Here is a 25,535-nt window from a genome sequence, read left to right as displayed (position 1 = left end):
GCCAATTCATTTTAGCGTTGCCTCTGTAGCTTCCTGAAGGGACTTTGATTTCCTGCCCCGCTCCCACGTTCTTGGCCCAGACTCAGATTTCATGAATTCATTTAATGAGTATGTTACATTCAAAGAAGGGACACAGGTAGTGGGACACTAAGCAAACCTGTTTTTATTTATTTTGTGTGTGGGCACACACAAGTGCATGCAACACCACATTTGCATGATAATTTCTCCTTTTCAGCATGAAGCAGAAAGTGACTAGCTTAATGAGGGATTATTCAAGACAAGAATGAAAAAAACGCATTCATAACTAAGAACAAAGATTGTATTATGAAACAAAAACCAGGCAACTGCTGAGAAAGAAGGGGATGATTGGTTTATGCATTATGAATAAAAAGATAGAAAAATATTTATATTAGTATTCACTAATGACTATATATACAAGATTGCTGTAATTAAAATTATAAATTAACATATTAAGAGTGCTTGTTTAATCACTTTGGGTCCCATTCACAGTGACAGACTTTTATGTACTTGCATGCAAAGCAATGTGTATTTTCAGACCAGAGGCAAACAGCCTGCGTATTTTACTTTTAATAGAGAAAGGAAAATCTAATGCACTACTAATTACCAGTTAATTGGATATGGGTGGTTTTAAAGACTGTGATAGAGTATTGTGCTTAAAAACCATTATATGACAGGCAAACGTATGACTGTTATCAGTAACATGTACCTTGCCAAATGACTGGAAATTCAAACTTTATAGGATTTAAAAAATAAATCATTTTAAAGGAATACCATCATGCTGGGGACTACATAGCTTGAACAGAAACCAAAAATCAAATCCAGTATACCCGAGTGTGAACTTCTGGAAGATGTAGGGTTTCAAGTTTGCTGTTATTTGAAACTGTGTCTGTTATGATATATGCCCCAGGCCTACAGTCAATTTACAGGCTGGATAGAGCAAGGCTAAGCCCTGATGTCTTGGCCTGCATACATGCAGTGTAGCACTGATGCATCATGGGACTGGCTGATGCAATAGGGCACAGCAGGAATGATGCAATACCCTACAATACCATGTCACCAGACAATGAGTCATACAGTCATCAGATCCTAGCCCGCCTCTCATTGGTCAGTGCCAATATATATTGCAGTGTGTGCAAGCTGCTGTGTGGGAGATGTTATGTGGAGTGTCTGCGGGAAGCTACATTGATGGAGTTGGTGATCTCAGAGTTGAGAAAGTGCTATCTTTGCTGTTTGCTTGCTGTGCTGCCTTTGCACTGTAAATATTGTATATATCTCCAAGTAAAGGACATCTGGTGGTGGAGCACTGCCGTGTCTGTGCCTCGTTATTTACTGAGAGTATCTTGCCTGCCCTTGAGTCTCTGGAGCTGCGGTGTCGGCTGCGTACTGCAACAGTGTCCCACAATAAGTAGATGAAAATGGACGGTTTATAACTAAATTTGCCAGAAGGAAGAACAATATCAACATGGCAATTTCTATGCCCTGAAGGGGAAAAGGATGGCTGGACCTACAGAGAAGAGGTACGCACAAGCCTCCCAAAGAATGTAAGAGCCAGGACTGCTATACACCTGTCATAACCCCTGCTCTGACCATGAGGAGTCAGACCAGAAGGATTGTTCCCAGACCCAGTTCCTGGCTTGACACAAGACTGAAACCTGAGCCTGCCATCCAGGAGATCCAGAGTAAGACCACAGCTGACTAGAGACCCAAAGTGTTGCTAATGATCTTGGTTTCTTCCAACTCCATCTTGGTTCCTTAGCTGCCATTCCTAAAAGTCAGTCAGGACTTCACTCTGGAGAAGGTGAGGCACGGCTCCTTCCAATTGAGGTCATGCTAAAGGAGGGCCATCGATTAAAATGGAAAGCTGTAGCACTGTGAGGCATCTGAATGTCATGTTCCTTGAAGGCAAAATTCAAGTTCTCCAGATTGGAGATAATGGCATAATCTCACTTGCATAATAAATCTCTGTAATAAATTAAGCCTAAATGCCTAGTGGGCAGGCCACACTGACAGTCTTTTCAATGTTTTTCTCCAGGCTGTCTCTCCCACCAATGACCTAAGCATGCAGGGTACGCTCACACCTTGCCACACCTTTTGTCCATCAGAAACCTCTCCAAATGGCGTGCAAATAAGCTTTTTTGCCCTCCTGGAAAGACACAGTTTAAATCAATTGAGCCCAGGGAACTCCTGGCTGCAAACTCAGGAGCTATTCCAGGTAACATTATTCACCCAGGAATGTCTCTGTTCAAATGTCTTCTGTCCAAAGTCCTATGACTACACCTGCTTTGGGAGCAGAATGTTGGTGTTTTCTTCCCCAATGAAGGCATTCACACTGTCCACTTTGGTGGGCCTTCCCTCCAACCACTTCTGTTTTTGGTGAAGTTCTTCCTGCTTGGAGAACCTCTTGCTTTGGTAGCTGCCCTCACCTCCAGTTACTGACCATCAAACGGCACCTTTTGGCTACGTTTTTCCTTTTCCCTGGGATCCAAAGTCACTTTGCAGAATGACATCATGCAGAATGACATACCCCAATTTACCCAGCAGATTAAGGCTAAGTAATTTCTCTCCTTCTCTCATCCCTTCTGGAACCCTCCATTCTTCACAGCCTGCTTTAAAGTCCCTGTGAATCCTCTCATTCTCCCCTGTTGGATCTTCTCTGGCAGAGGAAACTCAACTCAATCGGCAGCCTTATTCATCCTTCCTCTTTCAATTAACCCATGCCAATTCAGAAAGAGTTATTTAAAATATTATTTCATCCTTAATTACTTAACCCTCTGTGCAGCTGATCTGACAAGTAAACATTGCCTGTTCTTTGTTCTTCTGTTCTGCATTACCCATACACTGAATTTGACTCTCAAGTATAAAATCACCAATTTAACTTAATTCTGGGGCTTGGCAAACCTGGGTCCAGACCTGTTTATATGAACATGTGAAGTACTAGACAAGTGTGTAAGTGTAAGAGAACAGTGTTGACAACAGAAATTGAGATCCCAGAGCAGGTCTACCTCAGCCGGAGTTTCTTGAGGAACCCGCCTCAATAACAACCAGAACCTCACACCATCCTGAGCCAACACCTTAGTGACAGTAATGGGCCAGGAGGAATGTGAACCAGTGCAAGACTTCAGGTCAGACAGCTGCCTTTTGCTCTCCATCTTTGCTCTCCAGGCAGGAAGGCAGAGCCATATTTAGCCTTTGTTGGAGCAAATATCTCACTTGAAACTCTTAATGGTATTGCAATTCTGCCTGGTCTGACCTGGCCTGCTCCCTCCTGGAGGGCAGAATAGGACACTGCCAGAGGCCACTAATAGCCAAGGGAGAGAGCAGGAAAATCACCTTTAGGGATTCATCATTTCTGGCTGCCTCTAGATGGGTGACAAGTGGGGAAAGGCCTTTTCAACAGTAGTGCCCCAATTATCGAAAACTCACCCCAACTCCTCATTTTATGCTTAGTTTATGCTTAGTTTACTGAGTTTTAGGTTAAAGGCTAAGATTAGGTTAAAGGCTAAGATTTTTTTGTTTCCCCAATCTATTAATGTTTAATTGACCTACGTTACTCCATTGTTCTTATGGCTGCTTGCTACTTAAAATTGTGTTCTGTGGGGCACAGAACTAGTGTGGTCCAGTAAAGGTGATCTGTCCTTAGAAGAGACCACCTCTGCTATGGACTTACCATGTAACTTTCAGAATGTTACTCTCTCACAGTACCTGATCTGTAATTTAGAATTTGCCACACAGTACTGTTGTGAGGACAATTACAAAAGGGCTTCATAAAGAACTCTGCTAATCAAATAAGCTATATAAATTATAAACTGTAGCAAGTGCAGTATGTGCCAGCTAATTTTTTTTCTGCTAAAACATGATTGGTGAAAACATGTAAGGGTTCACATGGCAAATAAAAACCAGTTCCTGACTATTTAAGCTTTGCATATATTGGCCCCAATCCAACTAATGTTAATCATGACTGAGTTTCACTGAAAGCAAAGGAGTTTATACTAGTTATGACTAGCTCTGATTTTGGTCATGAGTAGGGATTTAGCCACAAGTCAAGACTAGCTGAACCACTGAATACAGTTCATGAGGGGCTTCAGACACAGTCAAACACTTGAATCCTGAAGAATTAAGAATACCAGTGTTTCAGAGTTGCACTGCTAGCCTGGGTAATCAATGCCATTTTTGTAACCCAGATTCATGTAAAGAAAGCCTGCTATATACAGGCTATTTAATCTATGAACTATAGATATATTTTTTGAAGCCTAAATTTTTTAAAAAACTAATAGCATCCATGGAAAACATACCCATCCTCAATCAGACATGCAATACTCATATTCACACTTTAAAGAACAATGCATTTTAATGGTTTTAAAAATACCCTTTAATCACCCAGGATGCTAACAGCATAGCTTCACTACCAACCATAAAACCACTTCTGATTCAAACTGAAGGATGGCCACACTCCTGGATGTCATGGGAATTTGGGCATTTGTTTGTAAATCTGATACTTGAACCGGCATCCACCTATTCTGGATACCAAATCTGATGGACTATATATAAATATCCAGCCTTACTGTCTACCTTTAAAATGGGATTCACAGAAATTCTTGCGTATTCTGATCCTATGCAACTGATTTGTATGTCAAGGCGAAGAGGGAGGAGTGAGGCGCGCTCACACATTGCACCAGCACCTCTCCTTGTGCCAGCTCGGTCCTGACAATCCTTCTGTTTTTGCAGGTTTTGCACAGCAACACCTATACAGATGGGCCTGTCATGCCCCCTGAATGTCTAAATATTCACTTTTGATTTGACACATGAGCAAGAGACAATAACCAAATGGTTATCTTCTCTCAGCCACCAGCTGTTCACCATTGGCAGCAAAGTCGGTAGGAGTGTTTGCGTGAGCATCAGTCCTAGATTTTAACAGTGATACCTGATTATTTCTAAAGAAAATTATTCAGCTTTGCAAAACTTTCATCCATTCATTTTTATGTATTTTAACTCCATCGTCCTTTACATCAGACATTATTTTCCTCTATTACATATTTCTGATGTGACAGTGAAATATGTGGCAAATTTTCTAAGTTCAGGTACATTTTGCAAGAAAATGCACACACATGCTGCTATACATGCATTCAGAACCTGGTCCTACACATGCATTCAGAACCTAGGTCCTCCCCTTTAACCTTCTGTGAACCCAGAGAAATGCTATGAACCCAGAACAAAACATTTTGCTGAAGCTCTTGTCTTAAGCAAGTCCTCAAGTTCTGTTTTTTAAAAGTCCCTTGGAAAATACACAATTCCAAATGAAGCTGTCACTCCACTCCCCCCAACCCCAATTTAGGGGACAAGGCAGTAGTTAAGAATGCATTTGGTCCATTAGTTGCTCATTGTCTTTTGTTTGCATTAGTCTTCCAGACAACCCAAAAAGGTTAGCCTGCGAAGCAGAAGCAGGACAGATATGCACCTGCCTCTTTTTGTGCACAGCATACCTGGGGAAGGAGCTTCCAATTTCCTTCCATTCTCCAGCAACTTCTGTTGAAATGCACTGCAGACGACTCTCTTGTTCTTTCTTCTGATAATAAGCATCAAGAAGGGCACTGGCAACCTTGTATTCCCCCCCCCCCCCGTTTTGTAAATCCTTCCTCTGCATAAGTGCAATCCTCTGCAGGAGTTCAATGGCATTTATTCCCAGGTAAGCATGTGGTGGATTGCCACCTAACAGATATAATAATTGATTCATTGCCTATTGCTTCAAAGCAGAAATGGACACACAAGCAATATAGTTGCTCGATTTATTAATGACATCCATTCGTTTAGTGCAGTCTGAGTGTGCCACATGTATTTCCTTGATGTAATCTTTACAAGAAACCTGCAAGGCAACCAAATGTTTATTGTTCCCATATTGAAGTTGGTGAGCAGAGGCTGAGAAGGAATGGTTACTTCAAACTACCTAGTGAGTTTATGGCAAAGTTTATGGACATGAACTTAAATCCCAATTTACAGTTCCGTTTCGGTCTTTCAGTCACTATGCTCAAATCAGTGGAACCAAATGAAAACAAATTTCCGTGAAAGTTAATTCCAAGAATGTATATTTAGGAGCTTAAACTTAAAAATGGTCAGTTTTCAAATAAGGGAGTAATAAACAGAACATGTAATATATCTAAATCTATTGGTCACTTTATTTTATAGTTGCTTATCTTGTTTAATGGGATTAACTTCATAGCATTAAAAGCTACTGGGAAGGAGACAATAATAAACAAACTGCCAGGCTTCAATGAGCTATTTATTTTCAAGAAACTGACAAACAAATAGGTAAGGCTGCTTCACCATTAATAATAACAAAGGATCCTATTTAAATTCAATTAGTTAACTTGTGCAGGGAAAGTGCCCTACAGGTAGACCACAGCTGCGATACAAGGACATCTGCAAGAGGGATCTGAAGGCCTTAGGAGTGGACCTCAACAGGTGGGAAACCCTGGCCTCTGAGCGGCCCGCTTGGAGGCAGGCTGTGCAGCATGACCTTTCCCAGTTTGAAGAGACACTTGGCCAACAGACTGAGGCAAAGAGGCAAAGAAGGAAGGCCCATAGCCAGGGAGACAGACCAGGGACAGACTGCACTTGCTCCCGGTGTGGAAGGGATTGTCACTCCCGAATCAGCCTTTTCAGCCACACTAGATGCTGTTCCAGAACCACCATTCAGAGCGCGATACCATAGTCTTTTGAGACTCTGTCAAGTCTCTCTCAAAATTGTAATACCAACAATCTGATCCCAACTCCGACTACAGTAGGTACTGCTGTTCCCTTACCCCATGTGAAGCATCAGCCTGCCCAATGGGGCTACTCAGATCTGCATGAGCTAAATTGCTGGTATAAGTCCGGGTAGCCTCATGTAGGGCTTTCAGGCCCAGGATGGGGGGTTGGGATATGGGGGAGACCTCTTCTGCCATCTCCCCTCCCAGACCTGAAAGCCTTGCACGAGGCTACATAGCCTTGTGCATGACCTTTCACAAGGTCTGATCACTTAGGTGATCAGGTGGCCGACCTTTTGATGGTTGTCTGTATGCCTTCCCACAATAGTGTGCACCACATGCTCTATCACTCTGGCTGCATGGCAAAAGATGATGGGAATAAGATTGGGCTGTTAGTCACTTACATGACAAAAATTGTTGCAGCTGAATGGTACAGCACAAGCTTAGAAAGTCTACCAATAAGATTGGAAATTTAAATGCTACTGATGTGATAAATACTACTACTAATATTTTTTTATTACATTCATTAAGTAGATGCACTTTAGTTGTAGAAATGTAAACAAACAAGAATAGATTAAATGACTTCTCAAAGAGAAAGAAACTCATTCCGGCTTTCTAATATACTACAGACCTACATGGAAAAGACGGTGTTTTGTTTTTAATCTGTCATGGTAAACAAATGCTAATTAAGCTAGTCACTTTGTATTAACATTACACCTACCTCAGTCACTGCGCATCAACCTGTGATCATCTGTAACAGTACTCATTAGAAAATTACGTGCTAACTTTGCACTTGAATGCAATATATCCTCCCACTTACCAGCTGCTAAAGTTTGTCCCATTCCTGGTTCACTGCTGATACAGCCAACATGATTGCAGACAGTAATGGTAAAATTGTAAACTCTGTATGGTTCCAATCCTGTCACTGTGTAGGACTGCTCATGAGCTTCAGCGATATACAAAACCTGCAAAACAAGCAGAGTCAAAATAGATACCTTGGTGGTATGGGAGGGGAGGTGGGGGGAAGCTCTAGGGTGCCACGCCTGTAGAGCAGCACCACTGCGTCCACCATATCGCTGCTGTGCCCACTGCGTTGCCCTCCAGAGTCCTTCCGAGGGTCAGGGAGGCCCTAAGCTGCATCAACTGCCCCTCCGAAAGCTTTCTGAGGAAAAACCAGAAGTAATAACGGCCCTCAGGAGACCTCAGAAGGCTTTAAGGGGGCAGTAGATATTGCATGAGGCTCCATAATGTAGGCAAGTCTCCTTGGCATGGCATTTAGTAGTCCTGTGCCCCTGGGTGGCACATGGGCACATGGGCCAGGTCTGCAACTGAATAGATGTAGTCCCTGTTCTGTTGCCCACTGCTAATAAGATGGTATATATAATGAGGAATTAGCCTTCAGATTGCTGAGTTCTTCCTTTAAGGATCTCCAAAAGCCATTCGTGGAAAAATAGTATTATTTTGAGGAAACTCAACAAGCTGAATTTAAATTACAATAATTTAGCCACAGTATTCTGTGAGATAATAATCCAGTTCCTAAGTAGACAAGTGGGGTAAAGAAATTATTGCCTCATAATTCTGTGTGATAGAGGAATTGCTTCCACAAACAGTGTAGACTATGCAGGACGGTGATGTTGCCATTCTGTGATGAAATCTAGCTATCTGACTACCATGGGATAAGAGAAATCTCTAATAAGTATTGCAAATAAAGGACATGCTAACTTTTGAACAGATTATTTTATGTAAATGTACCTTTATAAACAAAGGACAAGTTATTTTCTTGATGCTGTACTTGCTGATGACAGTACAGATGTGTGCCCCTTAATGACCAGCCCCCTAACAAATTTCTGGAGGAAAAATTCATCACAGGTTACAAGCCATGATGTGTATGTGCCACCTCCTGATTTTAGAAATGGGCTATGTCAGAATGCCAGATGCAATGGAGGGCACCAGGATGCAGGTCTCTTGTTGTCATGTGTGCCCCTGGGGTATTTGGTAGGCCACCATGAGATACAGGAAACTGGACTAGATGGGCTTATAGTCTGATCCAGTGGGGCTGTTCTTATGTTCTTACAACCTTCCAGCCAGCAACAGGTTGCATAGGTCAGGAGGTCGCACCCCCAAGCCTCCGAAGCTGAGGGGAGCTCCATTCCCTTTGCATCCAGAGGCTTTTCTGAGTCTCCCAGAGGTACTGCACATCCGCGCATTGCCTCTGTAAGACTCAGAATGTCCCGATCACATGAGAGATGAGATTTCCGGTTTCCTGGAAGAAACTGGAAGTTGCGTCTCTTGCGTGGTTCTGACATTCTGAGCCTCTGGGAGGCTCAGCAAAGCCTCTGGAGCCAAGGGGAGCAGAGCTTCGTCTTACATAGCGCCAAGCCCTGCTTGATAACAGGGATGTCTGTCTGCATCCCTGTCATTAGGCAGCACACAACTGTATATAATAATTGATAATAATTGCTTATTTTATTATTCAGTTCTACCAACCAAGTTAGGCATATTAAAACTTGACCAAAACTTCATGAACTGAATTACCAATGGTACTGATAATGATACAAAATTCAGTCTCTATTTCAAAAATAACTATTACATTGTTATCCCCACATTATTTCCTGTCTCTCCTAAAGTAGCTCTGAATAGCACTTTAGCCTCATAACGACTCAGTGAGACATTAGGCTAAGATATATTGGGCTGTATCCAAAGAAAGTGAGTCATAACTAAGTCATACTGAAATTAAAAAGTTACAGCCCCACCCTACCTAGGTTCCCCTTGCCGATGCAGAAGTGCCAGTGCAGACTACACTGTAACCTGTGGGGGAATTTAGCAGGCATGTGGTCTCCTCAGGGTAAGGGGACATTCATCCCCTTGCCCAGGGAAAATCTCCAGCCGTGCTTTGGGTCAACTCAGACCTGCACCAGTGATATTGCTGGCACAAGTCTGCATCGATCCACGATGGAGGATCAGGTCTAGGAAGAGTGGTTGGATATGGAACGCACCAGCACCATCAGCTCTGCCCCCCTCCAGGTCCAATCAGCGCACCCTGCCCCATTCCACCTTTTCCCTTCCCTCCTCCCACCCCTGCACTGCACAGTGCAGAATTTACCTGCTTCGACAGGCATAATCAGCTATGCCAGTACAGCGGGAATGCTCTGGCCTTCCTGCCAATGCACCTAACTGTGTCACTGTCACAAAGTGCTTTTGTAGTGCACTTTTGTAATGGCTAGCACCAACAGAGCATACACTCCACTAGTGCAATCCTTAGCTAGGATTGTGGCATTAGTCATAGACTAACATGTCCAATTGATTTCAATATTGCATAATCATGGCTTCTTTATTTGAACCTAGCAACTTGTCCTTCCAGTGAGCTTCCTAACTGAGTAAGGATTTTAAACTCAAGTTTCCTACACTTTCAATCCAACACTAGCCACTGCACAGTTTGGTAGTATGGGCCTGATCCTATTCGGCGGTTCTCAAACTGTGCATCTGTGGCCCACCAGTGGTTCATGGCCCAATTTTTGATGGTTTGCGAAACTGACAGGGCAGTTTAGGCTATATGCATCAAGGGTTAAGTAATCTGCTACCTGTGGGGAGCACTGCTGCTCAATCACCATTATAGCCACAGAGGCACGAGCAGCTGGTAAAGTGAAAATTTTTGGAGGTGGGTCCCAATGCTAAAAAGTTTGAGAATCACAGCTTTCTGGTGTTGCACTTGACATTTCTAAAAGTGGACTTAGTCTGAGCAAAGGTGCAGCAGTCATTGGCACTCTGGGGCACAATCCTAACCAACTTTCCAGCACTGACATAGCTGTGTCAATGTGGTGTGCACTGCATCCTGCAGAGGGGAGGTAGTCAAGGGAGCCACCTCAAGCTAAGGGCATGTTTTTTACCTTACCTTGAGGGCTGCATTGCAGCTAAGCCAGTGCTGCAAAGTTGGTTAGGATTGCGCACTTGGGCTTCTAAATAGCAGATCATGGGTGTCAGCCATAACTCCTTCAATAGCCTCTTAGCAGCTTCATAGCCACTAACAAAACCCTGCATGTAACTTTATTGAACATGATCTAAACATTAGTGAAGTAGAATGGAAGACACCTTCCAGTGGCTTCTCTTCACTCTTGAATACTGGGTGCTGTAGGCTTATACCATAGTCTTTTGAGACTGAAGGTTGCCAACCAGTAATTCTAGATGATAAGGTGAAAACTGTGACTCTTTACCATGTGAATGTCCCTCTTCTGGAAACAAAGTAACATTGCCTCCCATGGACATTTCATTCCCCTTCCTTTCATCATTAACAATGAGACACTATATCTGTGCTAAAGTGAACACTAACTGCAGTTACTTTTAACTAGGTATAGCAGCTTTGGAATTTCCTCTTTGCAGGTCTCAGACTTAAATAAAATTTTAAAGACACAGTTGTTTTGTGAAGCTTTTAAATGACTAATTTTTAAACTGATATTTTATTCGGGCAGTTGCGTCAACTTTTATTGTTTTATTTTACTTTGTTGTTATAATTTTGTCTTTATCTTCCTTTGAAAATTACCTTAGGAGGACATAGTCCTGAATGGCATGGTTTAACTGTTTATAGAAATAAAACAAATAAACAAACTACAGTTCAAAGTGAAACATTGCTAACATTGGTATCAGTGCAAAGGCAATACTTTTAGTTTTAAGTGGTTGACAGTGAAATGGGAAGGGAGGGGAAATTCACATGAGAGAATGAGAAAATGGAAGAAGGTCTCTCTCCAACCCTGAGCCATGATTAAAATGGTATCCTCTGCTCTGGCCATCTTGGATACATTTACAGAACTAAGTTCTATCTTTTGGTACACAAAGAGAACATGATTTAGTTCCAGCACAGACTGCCAGAAATAGGTCATGTCCTCTCATACAGAGGCATACAGCCCATCAGCTCCACCCTGGGCAGACTGCCACGATCAAGCTTTGATACCCCCTGCTGCACTCTGACAACTGCAAGCGCTTCTCCGCTGGCAGATTAGAACTTGGCATAGCCAACAAGGCTGGGACCACTTTATAATATCCACATATCAATAAACAGAGAAAACAGATTGCTAATAACAATAATACCTGAGATAACGCTGGCAAGACTTTTTGTTCGGTAATTACATTGACGCTGTACCCCATCACTTCTCCTCTTGCTTCATTATCTTGTGGCTTTTCCCAAGATACATGGAGAGAATATGGTGAAAGAGGGAATACTGATGGAGGTGGCATGAATACAGGAGCTAAAACAGAAATAAATGTGCTAATTTATCATAAAATAAATGAACAACATGTGTCAGGCAAGTTTTCCCACTATATTTGTAAAATACCATCTGTTAAACTTGATAAAATGACTGTTCACATCCAATTCCTAAATAAGCAGCTTGCAGAAATTAATTTTTAAGTCTAAAAGGAATTTTCATATGGTTTTCAACACTATAATTTTAAAATAAATGCATCCCACCTATAGGCAAAGTATGGGATCTATTATTTTTATGGTGCACTAACCACCACTTAAAATCTGAAACACAATATAGGTTTCACATAACAGCAAAGTAGATGGATTTTTAAAAGCACAGCCTTCCTGTGACCTGGGAAATGCCTGATTAGAGGAAAGCTTGTGGAACACTTAAACATCGTCAGAGTAAATTTAATTGCTGAGCAGGTATGAAATTAACATGTCTCTCTTGTATTAGAATGGCTGATATAATAGGGATGCTTAATTATGTGATATGTGACTTCTACAGGATGGGTAAGTCTCCATTTTAAAAATCTTATACAGATACTATAAAATGGCAACATTTTGGAATATACCATTTACAAATCTGTCCCCCAACTATTCCTGCTGGATCCACTGAAGTTAACAGCCCAATCCACTAACCAATTAAGGCTACATCATTGCCTTTAAGTCACTTGTTTGTAAGAAAGTACCATCAGAGCGAAATCAGGAGGGCATGCATCCAAGTGAAATGCATTTTGGCTTGAGATGCCCATCTGGTTGACTTAAATGAGTCTACTGCTGCGATCCTAACCAAATTTTCTTGAACATAAATTTAATGGAAACCAGTGGGACATTTCTGAGAAATACTATTTGGAACTGACTTAAATCCAGTTAAGTTGCAGAATGTGCTATAGCCTATGGCACATTTTTATACAACAAAATGAAAGTTTTATTTTTTTATCAGACCAAAAAGTGACAGAAAAGTAATTGGCAGGAAAGTATTGAAAACATTCTAGCAATTTAAACAATAAATTCAGAAAGAAATCCAGTAGCATGCCTAGGGGGGTCAGCAGGACAAGTGACTCCAAGTGGCTCCAAGTGGCCTATGGAGGTGGGGGCACCATCCACCCTGCCTTCGCAGCTGCGCTGAAGGATGACCTGCGTACCCTCCGGACATGACTGAAGGTATCCTGTGATTGTGTCTGGAGGGTGTTCTGAGACATGGAGAGGTCGAGCAGGCCTCCCTCCATTTTAAAATGCCTGTGGGAGGCATCTAAGATGCACTTCTGATTTTCGGAAACCAGCTTTTGATGGCAGGAACATGTGCTCCACAATGTCAGCCCCAGAATCCACTGATATGCCTGACCCATCGTATCTGTCCCTGCAGGAAAGCTCTTGGTAATTTCCTTCCCATGCATAAAGCTGTCACCATTATCTCCCAAAGAGTCAGGGGGCAAGTTCCAGGAAGTTCCAAACCCTGACAGGATGCAACTCGCACCCTCTTTCACCAGCCTAATCCACCTAACGCTTGAGGATAATTGGTCCGCTTATAACACCATAAGCACCCAGGTTCTTTTAAAATACATTCCCGTGGTCAATAAAATGGATGGCACTTAATCTTCAAAAATAGAAAAACTTTATTACAAGAAATGATTAGTTCTTAAGGGAGACCTTGTTGCTCCATAAACATAAGTATTGTGCATCTACAGTAGCATACAAAAACAAGAACAAGTTATCTACAGGATAGTAAGATTACTGAATTACCAACACTGCAGGACAGTCTGCAGCACAATACTCCACGAACTGCTTTCTAATATGCTCCAGCATAAGGAATGCTAACTCAAACTTTCCTCTCCTCTCTGAACTTGCACCCAGGTTTTATACTCCAAATTAACCACACCTGGATAACCTCAAGTCTTCTTCTACTTAGCAACCAGCTTAAAATCTCTCTTAAAGGAAAAGGTCACTTGCCCAACCCCATGACAAAAGCAGCTCAGATGGTCCCATTCCTGGCCAGGACCACAACAGAGGCAAAGGTTTTAAAACCCCTCCTCTAGAGTGAATGTCCTGATGGAGGCCCTGCATGGCTGCTATTTGCATTCTAAAAAAACAAACATGTGGGCCTCAATCATGCAATTGTCTCATTCGGCTCTTGGTTACCTATAAACAAGGGGAATCCAAGGCATATTAAAACAAACAGGGAGAAAAAACAACAAGGAGACAGTTTTCAAAAGCATTTTTGCCAAGCTTTGAAAATGAGTTTACATTACCTGCCTCTGAAGTTCTCTGTGATGTCCAGTTTGAAAATGTGCTCCCAGCCATGTTGACTGCTAAGACCCGGAATTCATACATGGTGAATGGGTCCAAATCTGTGACTCTAGTGCTAGTCAGAGGTGGTTTTAAAGCATTCTCATTGGCAGATTCTATCACTGGGTGTGGATTGAACCAGCCGCTGGCTTGGAAAACACGACTCTCAGGGGGAGTATGGCTTCCATCTGACTGCAGTGCTCCTTTCATAAACAGTTCATACCTAATAATTACACCTAGAAATAACAAGGACTAGTTAACCAGAGGAATATGTTAATAATAAAATTCTTCTACTACTGTTGCTAAAAATCATATCCATTGAGGGTGTAATAGTAATGTTTTAAAATGGCATAATGAATCTCTCCCACAGGCATAACTGCATGTGTGAGACAAGAGATAAGGAGGAGGCTCACTCAAAGTAGTCCCCTTTCTGCTCTCCCAATGGACTCTTGATCACACACATGAAGAAATGTGCATCTGCCTATGCTCTGAATGAGTGTATGTATACAGTCCCTGAGGGATGGGGTTCGACAGTAGTAAAATGGAAGGGTAGTCCCCATTAAGACAAAGCCAAGGTTGAAAACAGCAGGCCAGAACCAAGACAGACAGAGGTAAAGGTCCTAAGCAGAGATCAGAGAAGCCCAGAGGCAGGTATGCAACCACAGTCAGGTTCCAAAAGGCAAATACAAGGGGCAAGAGCTAGGCCGAAGACAGTCCAGATAAAACAGGAATTAGGCTAGGGTGAGGCAAGGCACTGGGAATCTGCCCTGCTAATTGCACTGAGTTGCTCAAACCGAAAAGGCAACCCTCAAGCATAAGTATTAAAGTGCCAACAAAACTCTTATTGGCACCCTAGACAGCCCAATTTGCTCAACTAATTGGGCAGGGACCACGACCATCTCTGGTCATTAACTAGGTGGCACTATAGCATAGCAATGGTCAGACCAACAATCCCACCTGTTGGAGAGCTGCCCTGCTGGTACAGGGTGTAACATACCTTAACACTGCCACTGAATTCTCTGGCTTCAGCTCCCTTGCACTTCCATACACTTATCTAAATAACCCTTTTGCCCCCAGAGTCTGGAACTTCTAGTTCAGAAGTTGGTTGAATGCCAGAGAAGAAATACCTAATATTTAGGCATGGGCAGTGAGCTCCTTAAAAGAAGGACAGGATAAATAATAAAAATATGTGGGATGCTAGGGAGAGGGTGGACAGCTACTGTAGATGCACTTATGGTAGTATCCACAATTAAAGGCTGGGACTTTGGGGTGATATGTCAGGTCAGGATTCTACACAAAGAAGGAGAGAGTAATGAGAACTTCACTGAACTCTATTCAAATCCATTCCCACACATTTAATAGTGAACACAGTACCCTCAGTTTCTGTCCAGTATTGATGTGACTAATTCAAAGGCCCCCATCACAAATCCTATGAAACAGTGGTTCTCAAACTTTATGGTATTGTGATCCCCCCAAAAATATATATACATTTACAGGCAGACCCCCCCCCCCCAGTATTAGAGCACTTCACTGGGATTGGATAGAATGGTAGGAGATAAAGCACATGTATCTTTGCATATCAAATGAATAGCAATACAAACAATAATGCAAAGTCTCCAATAACATGTATGAGACATACTTGTCCATTTCAGCCCTCCTGCCGTCGTTCAAAAGCATGAACTCTAGAAGGAAGAAAGCCAAGAAGAGGGGGAGGCACTTTACCAGGTTGCTAGATCCAGATGAGGAAAAGGGATTTTGTTCTTTTAAGGGCAGAATTCTTAGTCACGCCTCAGCAAGAACAAAGAGCCTGTTCCTGCCACAGGGCCCAATCCTATCCAACTTTCCAGCACCAGTGTAGCAGCTCCAAGGTAAGGGAACAAATGTTCCCATACCTTGAGGAGGTTTCTGTGACTGCCTTCCCACCACAGGATGTAGCACAAGCCCTATTGGCACAGTTGCACCAGCACTGGAAAATTGGATAGGATTGGGCCCAGAGTAAGTTGCCTTTGCGCAGGCATAGGGAACCCCGTCTGATCATGGTCTGACAGCACTCTGCCTTCTTACTGTTTGCAACCCCCTTCCAACCTGTTCAGGCCCACCCCAGGGATCACAACACACAGCTTGAGAACCCCTGCTATGAAACACTCAAATATTCAGGCAATATATGCCTGTATCCTTATTAACTTAAATCAGAAACATCATATCCTACCATTTGGTTTCTTGGGGTGATCCCATTCTACAGCAAGTTCTGTAGAGCTGATGCTTTGCACAGCTGGAGGTTGTTGCTCCTCCGGAGGGGCCTGGGCAGTAATTACTGCCACTTGCTGGCTCAGCAAACAGCCCCCACTAGTGCATGCTTGAAGATAAAAACTGTATTTAGTAAATGGAGACAAATTCCAAATAGTTGCAAAGGTTTCTAAGCCTTCATGCTGGCCACAAGGCTGAAGACCAATGGAAGAAGTGCATGTCAAGATATATTTCTCAATTGGACCAGAGCTGTTTGATAGGGCTGTCCAGTTAAATGACACAGAGTGTGGTCCAATAGGAAGAATTGGGTTTAACTGCAAATCTCCTATAGGGATCCCGGGCTGGGTCCTGTATGTCAAGGCTGAGCTGCTCGTAGATCCACGGATGTTGCTCGCCTCCAGGTGATAAGAATAGAAGGTATAGGGATATAAAAAGGTATCTGTGAAGACCTGGGTGCCTGCAACAGATAAGCAAAAGGTTATATCCTACCTGTCAAAACTTTAGCAGTTAAACTTATTTGTTCTTATAAAATAAGTAAGATATCAATATTTTTAAAAAAGGTAAATTGAATGTTAAACTATAGATTAGACACTTGGTAAACCAACCAAGATTCTAAAAAGTCTGTTTTAAAATTGCAAAAAAATTTCTCAGTAATCTCCTCTCATTTACATATAAGTAGAGGTATTCTGAAACGTTTCTAATTTTTTGTCAGATTCATTTTTTCCCAAGGCAGAAAAGTGCAGAAAATGGTGTTTTGTATTTTTATTCCAAGGGCATATTTTTATTAATTATAATTATGAATTATAATATCTTTAAAAGTGTGCTACGTAGGTGATATAGTGTCAGCAAATGCAACCAGTCATTACCATTGCACCCCCCCCAGTCTAGCCCCCCCTTTTTGGTGCAGATTTCCCAGTTTACTTTTTTGCAGATTTTGGGGAGTGGTTGGTTGGTGTAGTTTTTTGTTTTTTTTAGAAGGGCAAAAAGCAGTATTATGTGCTTTTATTTAGTTATCACTGAAAAATCACACCTCTCCATATAAGCATTTGTAAAACTCACAAATGTAAAAAGGTGCAGGTCCAGGCCTTTTAGCACTATTCCAATCATTTCATTGAACTATAGTACATATATATATAACATATATAATGTAATAATTATAGAAGATGTATTCAAGATTTATTAGGTATTTATTCTTTATAGATAAAATTTGTGGGTTTATTGTCAGCTGCAGCTGCAGGCAGTATACTCTCCACCCTCTCTGGGGGTCAGTGGAGAAGCTTCTCCTGAGTATGAGCTCCCTCCATGGACTTCCAGAGAGGGCTGAGAATGGACCACCAACAGCCACAGCAAACACTTCAGTGCCAGCTGCAGACAGCCCTTCTCTGCCCTCTCTGGTGGTCCATGGGGGAGGGCTCACTGAATGAGACTCTGGAAGTGAGCAAAGGCAACCTTTTTTCTTCTGAAACCTCACGGACCACACATTGGGAACCAATGTTCTACAGTAGCCTCCCGGGGATGTGGGGAACCCTGCATAAGCAACAGCAGGGCTCCCTAGCAGTGGCATCACTAGGATTCGTATCACTCAGTGCAGGAGTCCTGCGCATCACTCCATGCAGTGAGCAGGGCAACACCCCAGGTGGTGGGCGTGGTGATGTACCGTCGCCCCGCACCCACTGGGTTTTAGGCTGTACTTTTTGATAGAACGCAGATATGTCAATGTGGTTTGTTTCATTGCATTCTGCATGAAATTACACATTGATTGATATATAACATGATGGTCTTATTCCTCCAAATTCTGATTTTAGTGATTTTGAAAACTTGTAGTCTCACATGCACACACCCCGTGTCAACTTACTAACACCTTATTGCAGCAGTTCTCAGACTTTTAGCACTGGGACCCACTTTTTAGAATGACAATCTATCCAGGACCCATTTGAAGTGATGTCATGGCCAGAAGTGACATCATCAAGCAAATTAAAATAAATAATTATAAATAATTAAATTAAAAGAAAAGAAATAAATAAGGGGAAGCCAGCCCTGTTCCACCAAATGAATTTTCTCTGCAGTCTGCCTGCAATAACACCCCCCATAAAGAATCAGTGAGATTTTCAGCCCTCCCCAGTGCCCAGTTTAAAGTTCTTCTATTTCAAGCATATCAAGAAAAATTCCCACCTGGCTTTACAAGTGCAAAATAGAAAACATTCCCCTTACCAGTTGAAGCCTCTTTTTTTTTGTCCTTTTTAGTGGGGGGGGGGGGGGAGAGAGATAGCCTTCTGGAGCATTTGTTGCACTCCAGTTCCATCAGATCAGGACCACTCTAGTGGCTTCACATTCCCTTTTGCCTGGCCTGATCATGAGCCAAGGCACGTCTGCCTACTCGTGAGTAAACGTGACCATGAGGCTGTTTCGCTTTCCATAGGGCTCGATACACTAGCAGCTGGGAGGGAGGGACCTCCTTCTTGGGTGTTTTTGAGGGCTACATTCATTGGATCAGGACCATTCTGGTGTTGTTGGATTCCTCTCAGCCTGCCCTTTCCGACGGACTATGGCAAGTATGCCTACTCGCAAGTAAACATGCGATACGGCTGTTTCACTTTCCATAGGGCTCCATGCTGTTTTTTCTTTCTGGCTTTTTGGCCATAACTTTTGAAGGAAAGCAGCTATTTCACTCTAGGGTTTTGCATTGCATTCCGTTGGAAATTCCGCATCTAACAGTGTATGGCATGTTGGGGTTGCTCCTTAAACTGCGATTTTAGCGCATCATTCCCCCAGGGCACGTCTACCCCCTTGCATGTCACCCGGTGTGGCTCTCACCCCCGCGCCCCCTAGCGACGCCACTTCTCCCCAGGTCCTTGAAAGTGAAAGTGCAGCAATCACGCTCCACCTCTGCAAAACCGGAAGTGGAGCGCAACCGCTGCACTTTCACTTTTGAAGACCTGGCGAGCCCTGCAGAGGGTCGCGTAGGGCTCCCCGCATCCCCGGGACACTGCAGGGGGCTCTGCTAAGTCCAGCCAAGTCCCTGCAGCCCCCTTAGTGATGCAATCCTGGGGACAGCGTCACTGCCTTCTCCCTGCCTCCTCGCCTGCCCCCGCCCCTTAAGGGGACAGAGGCCAGGGCCTTCATGCTGGGGCGTCACGACGTCCCTGTTTGAAAAGCCCTGTTCTACAGGAATGGTTTCTAAAGCCCTCTTCTAGTAAGAGATTTAAAAGGCACTTTTTAAAAGGATATATAGCTGATTTTCCAAATATACTAAATTGTGCAAACGCTCAGCAGTCGCACTGAGGACACAAGTAACAAGAAGTTCTCCTATAGAAGAGGACTGAAAATAAATGGAAGGTACCCAAGAGTTTCCCAATCTCCTACAGAGATCCCACTCAACAAGACTTGCATGGGAATTTCATTGCACTGAGGCTTGCATAGGAATGCATTGCACATCCTCAAGTTAGTGGTTTGAAGTTTCTGATTACAGAGAAAATCCTGAAACAAATTATGGTTCTTCTTAGATAAAGAATACAGTAACAGCATATAACCATAACCAATGGATTTGAACCTTTGCGTGGAGAGGTCTTGGGAGCCATTGTTCTACCCTTGCTCTGCTCAAAAAGCTATTACTTGGATATGCGTGTTTGTGTGAGTGGGATAGGGAATGTGAACCCTGGGTGCATGGGCACTGAGCAGCTCTTTGCTTTTGCCCCTTTGCTGCTGTAGAAATTGAGGGCACTGTGACATCTTTGTGTCATGGTGTATATAATGTCATGTCCTTAGGGCATCTCCTTGGGATAGTTGGAAGTAGTGTGTATTGTGTAGTAGTGTACCTCATTCCTATCGGGTGGCGGGGGGTGTCTCCCCACCATTGGCCCTACACCTGCTCCCTGCTCAGTTCAAGCTAGAGGCCCTTCTCTGTTGGGGCTGATGGGGTGTGGGAATTGGCTCCTTGGGCATTATGCCAATGATAGATGGATGCCGTTCTAAATGCTCTGTCAGAGTTTCCACTGGTGTTAGAAAAGACTGCACCAGCATTGCTTTGTCAAGCCTGTCTTGGCATATGGCTCTTGTTGCACCATCAGAATGAAGTTGCCAGGATGGGCTTAGGATTTGACAGGCATCATGTTGGCATCTATAGGCCATCAGTGTGACGTCGAAACAGGATTGGGTCACTAAACCAGTAAGTAATGGCATTCGATGCTACTTTATATTCAGAAATCTGAATGGTGTGCCAGAAAAAGATTGCTTAAAGGATTAATATCAGAGGTAATGTTTTATAACGTTTCGTTATCAGTATTTGCAAAATGAAAATGCCACTATTGTATGATTGGATGTATTAAACAGTTGTGTCTTTGGAAAGCACTCTGTTTCTCCTTTAACTCAGTGTATATATACAGCACATTCCTTTTTTTTTTAACAGAAGAATTCATTTTATTATAATGTTGCTAAACCATCAGTCACATAATCAGGACAGGTTTGGAAACCATTTGTAATTTTCCTTGAAAAGTTCAATGCTTCTATATTTGTAATTTCAAACTCTCATTTAGTACTAAGTCCTGTATGCACGTAGTTGCACTTAGGTGGTGTCCCCTGTGTATATTACAGATGCTACACACATACTAAGAATAAAGTCATAAACATAAGAATCTGACAGCATTAACACATTTTTCTTAGTATTCAAATGCCAGGTAGTAGATTATTTTCACATCATTAATTACTGTGATTGTCAGAAAATGTCAGAATGGTAATATCGTTATTTTTTTTAAAGAAAAAAATTCTTTAAATTGTTTTTGTTGAACAGACCTATATCAGTCTCTGATTAGGCAACCAGAGAACAGTCAATGTTTGAAGAGGTGAGACTCTTCTACATTAATCTTGAAATTTTATCGTTCTACTCTATAATGCTCAATCCATGCAATTCCATTTATTTAATTTTCTTACCTACTCAGATGAAAACCTGAATTACTAAATAGTTATCTTAAGAAAAGAAAGCTGGAAGATGTTGTCCTGTACTAGTTATATAGGTCCTATCCAGCATGGTAGTGTACAAAAGGTACAAAAATGTCTAGATTTGAGCCTGAAGAAGGTACTGAACTTCAAGCTTCTAAGAGATGCTGGATCAGGATTTAACCTGATGGGCATCACCAAGCTCTGGACTAACTGATAGAATGCAATAGGCTTATGAAAGCCAATTTGGTGTAGTACATCAAGAAGACATGGTTCAAATGTCTACTCAGCCATGAAGCTCACTGAGTAACCTTGATCAACTGGACAGTTTTGAGTGCAAGGACAAAGAGAAGGCAACAATGAATGTATGTTGCCCTGACCACCTTTCAGGATGGGTGGGATAAAAATTAAACAGGTAGGTAGAGGCAGTGAAGGTCTGAGGGACAGATTCACCACCCAAATCCTTTTCATTTGGTGCCTCACACAATAACAACAAATTCTTGATTTCGGTAATGCTTATCATGAACAACTTTCTTTGGAGAGAACCCCTTGGACAACTCTAGGTATTCAGTAGAGACGCTGCTGAAGCTGTCCCAAGTCAGGGATGGAAATGAATTTCAGGGGCTTGCAACAGCCTGTCTCAAGACAGAATCAAGCTTTTCAAGCCCAAGAAAAAAGAAATATTTCATACTGTAAAGTCCTGTTTTCTGTGTCTAGCACCTTGGGAATAGCATTTCCTCCTGCAGCAGCAAGAATTCTCTAACTCTGTTTCATCCTCGACAAAGAAGGAGCTACCCCACCTGCACAGTCAGGCCTGGAAGAGCAGAAGACCCCACAGACAGATTAATAAACTCGTTACATGTGTGGAGCTCTAAGCAGTAGTTGAGGTTCAAGAGACAACACATAAGTCAGGTGACAGAGCCAAAGTCCCTAGATAAAAGCTCCCATCTCTCTCTTTGGGAAGACTCACAGCAACAAAGGGGATTGATTTGCTGCTCTCCTTGTCACAGATACATCGTTGTCCGTGTGTCAGTCCTTGAACCAAACCCTATTAACTTGGCAAGGATCTGGTTAAGGGCAGTGTTTCCACACTGCTTACAGAGTTTCCTTTACTCTAAAAGCTATTTCCCAATGGATCAGTCTTGGATAGAGTAGTAAAAGCTCCAACTAGCCAATCTGAATCTCATCTTCTCTCTCACCCACAATGTAGTAATGCTATTAGATCACATCAGTGAAATAGGAACTGAAATATCTTCACACCTGCCATGATATATTATTACGTTGCTTAAATGTGTTTTTGAAAATTCCTGCAAATAGCTTGGGGTAGAAAGGGAAAACCTGAAACAGAAATCCACTGAGAACATCCTAAATCACAGTTGCATTATCTGTGAAAAATTGGAGCCAAGACATTATGCTTAGCACATACAAGGGAGAACATCTGGAAAAACAGATATACTGTATTGTACACTATTTCAGTAAAAATAGCAATTGACAAGAAGATGATCAGCATAAGATATTCTCAAAGTAAAATATGCATTCACAGTATTAATGAGTACTGACTATAAGGGTAGTAGTCCTCTGTTGTATAAATTCCACTCCCATCTCTGTAGAGCTTGTAAGTAAGCCAGTTGGAATTAGGAGAATCAGGCTGATTCCAGGAAAGTTTGATAGCAGAAGAATTTAGAACTTGTCCTTCTGGTGGAGGTTGCTGGGAAGGTACTGAAGTACAATAAAAAAGACAGATTTATGGAATTTATCATGACATATCTTGATAAACTGAAGTGCATTCCTGATAAACTGAAGAAAAAGTTTGTTCTAATGGAGAAGAATTTTCTCACGTGGCAGACATGTAGCTTACCAGACAATCAATAAGAAAACAATTGCTTCACAATTTTTCTTTAAGAAAACTTTAGTTACAAAAGCAAATGCTTATATCAAACCACACAACCAGTATACAGAGAAAGCCACAAATACAAAATATCTAACAGCCCAATCCTGAGCTCCCAGGGTGATCTCCTGAGCTCCCAGGCACCGAAAATGGCTGCCACTGCATCTTGCGCACTTCAGGCAGCCGCAGGCAGCACCCCCAGGTAAGAGAAGTAGACCTGCAATGAGTCTACTTGATTCACCACCAACCAAAAGGTCGGTGGTGAGGTAAAAGCGTTTGTATTGGGTGGTGAGCCCCACACGGATGCTCAGGATCCTGGTCTCGCCTCCCTCCCTCCCTGCTCCCTCCCCCAGCATGCCTCCTCCCTGCACTCTACCAACCCTTTCCCCGCCTCCCCCCCTCCCCGGAATGCCTCCCCCCAAGCCTTCGCTTACCTTACCGCCGCTCGGCAGTCCATGCAACCACCGAGTGGCGGAGCTCAAGTGCTCGCCTGGCACTAGCCCAGAGCCACCTCACAAACATGTCTTACAGCACGTTTGCGACAGTGCATGCAGCACTGAGCCAGCACGCCGAGCCCAAGATTGGGCTCTAAGATAGCATCATTTTTGTAAAGATCTCAGTATGCCTTTTTTTGGTGTAACCCAGCACAAGCAACAAATACTAAGCAGTATGCATGCTACCCCATAGAAATCGATGGAGCCTTCCTTTCACCATAGGCCACTTTCCAAGGCCACTGACATCCCGCTGAGTGCACAGTAGCACAGCCAGGTCATGCATCTCAAAGATAGGTCTTTTTGCACCTCCCTCTATAGCCATCTCCAACTTTGTTCTGCCTCAGGCTGCTGACAAGAAATGTTCACAGGAAAAGTGGGTCTAAGGCCTGAGGAGGAGAATAAGCTTGGAAAGCCATATTTGCCTGTTATGAAACAAAAGACTTAACTGTAATGTGGCAGCACATTCGGCAGCACAGCAGATGAGGGCAGGGCTTCAGCTATTACTGACTGCCTATGCAGTTTTGCTATGCATTTACAAAACATAAAATGGATTCCATTCATCGGTGTGTATTAAATTTAGAAATTTAATCATATGTTGCTTTCTTAGAAGATGCATTTCCAACCAACTCATTTTGATGTCTGCGTAATTCATTCAGCAGAGGGGCACAAAGATACCCAGTGTGATTTATACAGATGGGAAAAAAATTAGAATTAGTATATCATATCTTTGCCAAAGAGATAACCTATATTTTCCCAAAAAATGTATAACGTAGATAACAATTAATTATCTTGCAACCATAACACCAGATTCTAATCTCACACAAATTTGACATCAGTACTAACATTTTCAGCTAAGAGGAGATACAAACTGCATATTATTAGAAAGGAAAACCAGCAATGAAGAGAAAATTATATAAGATATATATTATATATCTCTTCTTAAAATCTACCTTTTTCTAGAAGCCTTTGACACAACCTCTTGGTCCTGTTGTAACTAAGTGTAAGTATGTGTAACTGGAATTATTGCATACTCCTCCTGTTTACTCCGCCTTTACTCCCTTTTCCTTCTTTTGTTGTCTCTCTTGAGTCCATGTCTAGATGGTAAGCCTTGAATCTGTTATTAGATTCTAGCACATGACTTGCCTTCTCATTCACTGTAAAGCACCATGTATGTTGATGGTGCTATATAAACAGTAGCAGAGCTCTGGAGCACTGGTGTAATTTACTTTCTTTCACTAACACAAAAATTCATGATTTTGATACTAAGTGTCATACAACATCTCCAAGTAACAAAACACAATTTATCTCCCAATATTAACAGGGAAAAAAGTTCAGAAGTGGGGATTTGGGGTATTAGTTTTGAGAATAAGAATGATTAACAATCACTAAACCAGTAAGAGTAATTAATTTGAAATATATGCTCTTAAGACCAATAGCCACTTACTTTTACTGCAGCCAAATAGGTTGTGGACATCCAAATTACTAGCACTGGGAACACAGTTGTCGCATTTTGAGCCAGTCACAAATTGTTTACATACACACTGTCCAGTAATAGGATGACAAGTCCCATTAATGGCTCCTGCAGGATGACAATTACAACGCTGACATCTATAAACAAAAACAAATCAAGAAAATAATAAAAGAACATTAACACTTCAGTTTAGACACAGTAGGGCTTAGTTCCGAGG

The 25,535-nt window shown here is 42.3% G+C and overlaps 1 protein-coding gene across 1 annotated transcript in view; it reads right to left on the bottom strand.

Moving 5' to 3' along the window:
• Positions 1-25,535, bottom strand: part of USH2A (usherin) — a 567,365-nt gene that overhangs the window by 432,989 nt on the left and 108,841 nt on the right. Inside the window, exons 14-19 of the mRNA XM_066623430.1 lie at positions 25,292-25,455; positions 23,026-23,184; positions 16,496-16,990; positions 14,250-14,522; positions 11,844-12,001; positions 7,582-7,726 (exon numbers count right to left, since the gene is read on the bottom strand). Of these exons, the coding sequence (XP_066479527.1) occupies positions 7,582-7,726; positions 11,844-12,001; positions 14,250-14,522; positions 16,496-16,990; positions 23,026-23,184; positions 25,292-25,455 (1,394 nt within the window). The remainder of the gene's footprint in view (positions 1-7,581; positions 7,727-11,843; positions 12,002-14,249; positions 14,523-16,495; positions 16,991-23,025; positions 23,185-25,291; positions 25,456-25,535) is intronic.

The sequence above is a fragment of the Tiliqua scincoides genome, chromosome 1, assembly GCF_035046505.1.
Source record: "Tiliqua scincoides isolate rTilSci1 chromosome 1, rTilSci1.hap2, whole genome shotgun sequence".
NCBI lineage: Eukaryota > Metazoa > Chordata > Lepidosauria > Squamata > Scincidae > Tiliqua > Tiliqua scincoides.
This window is presented reverse-complemented; position numbering and strand designations above follow the sequence as displayed.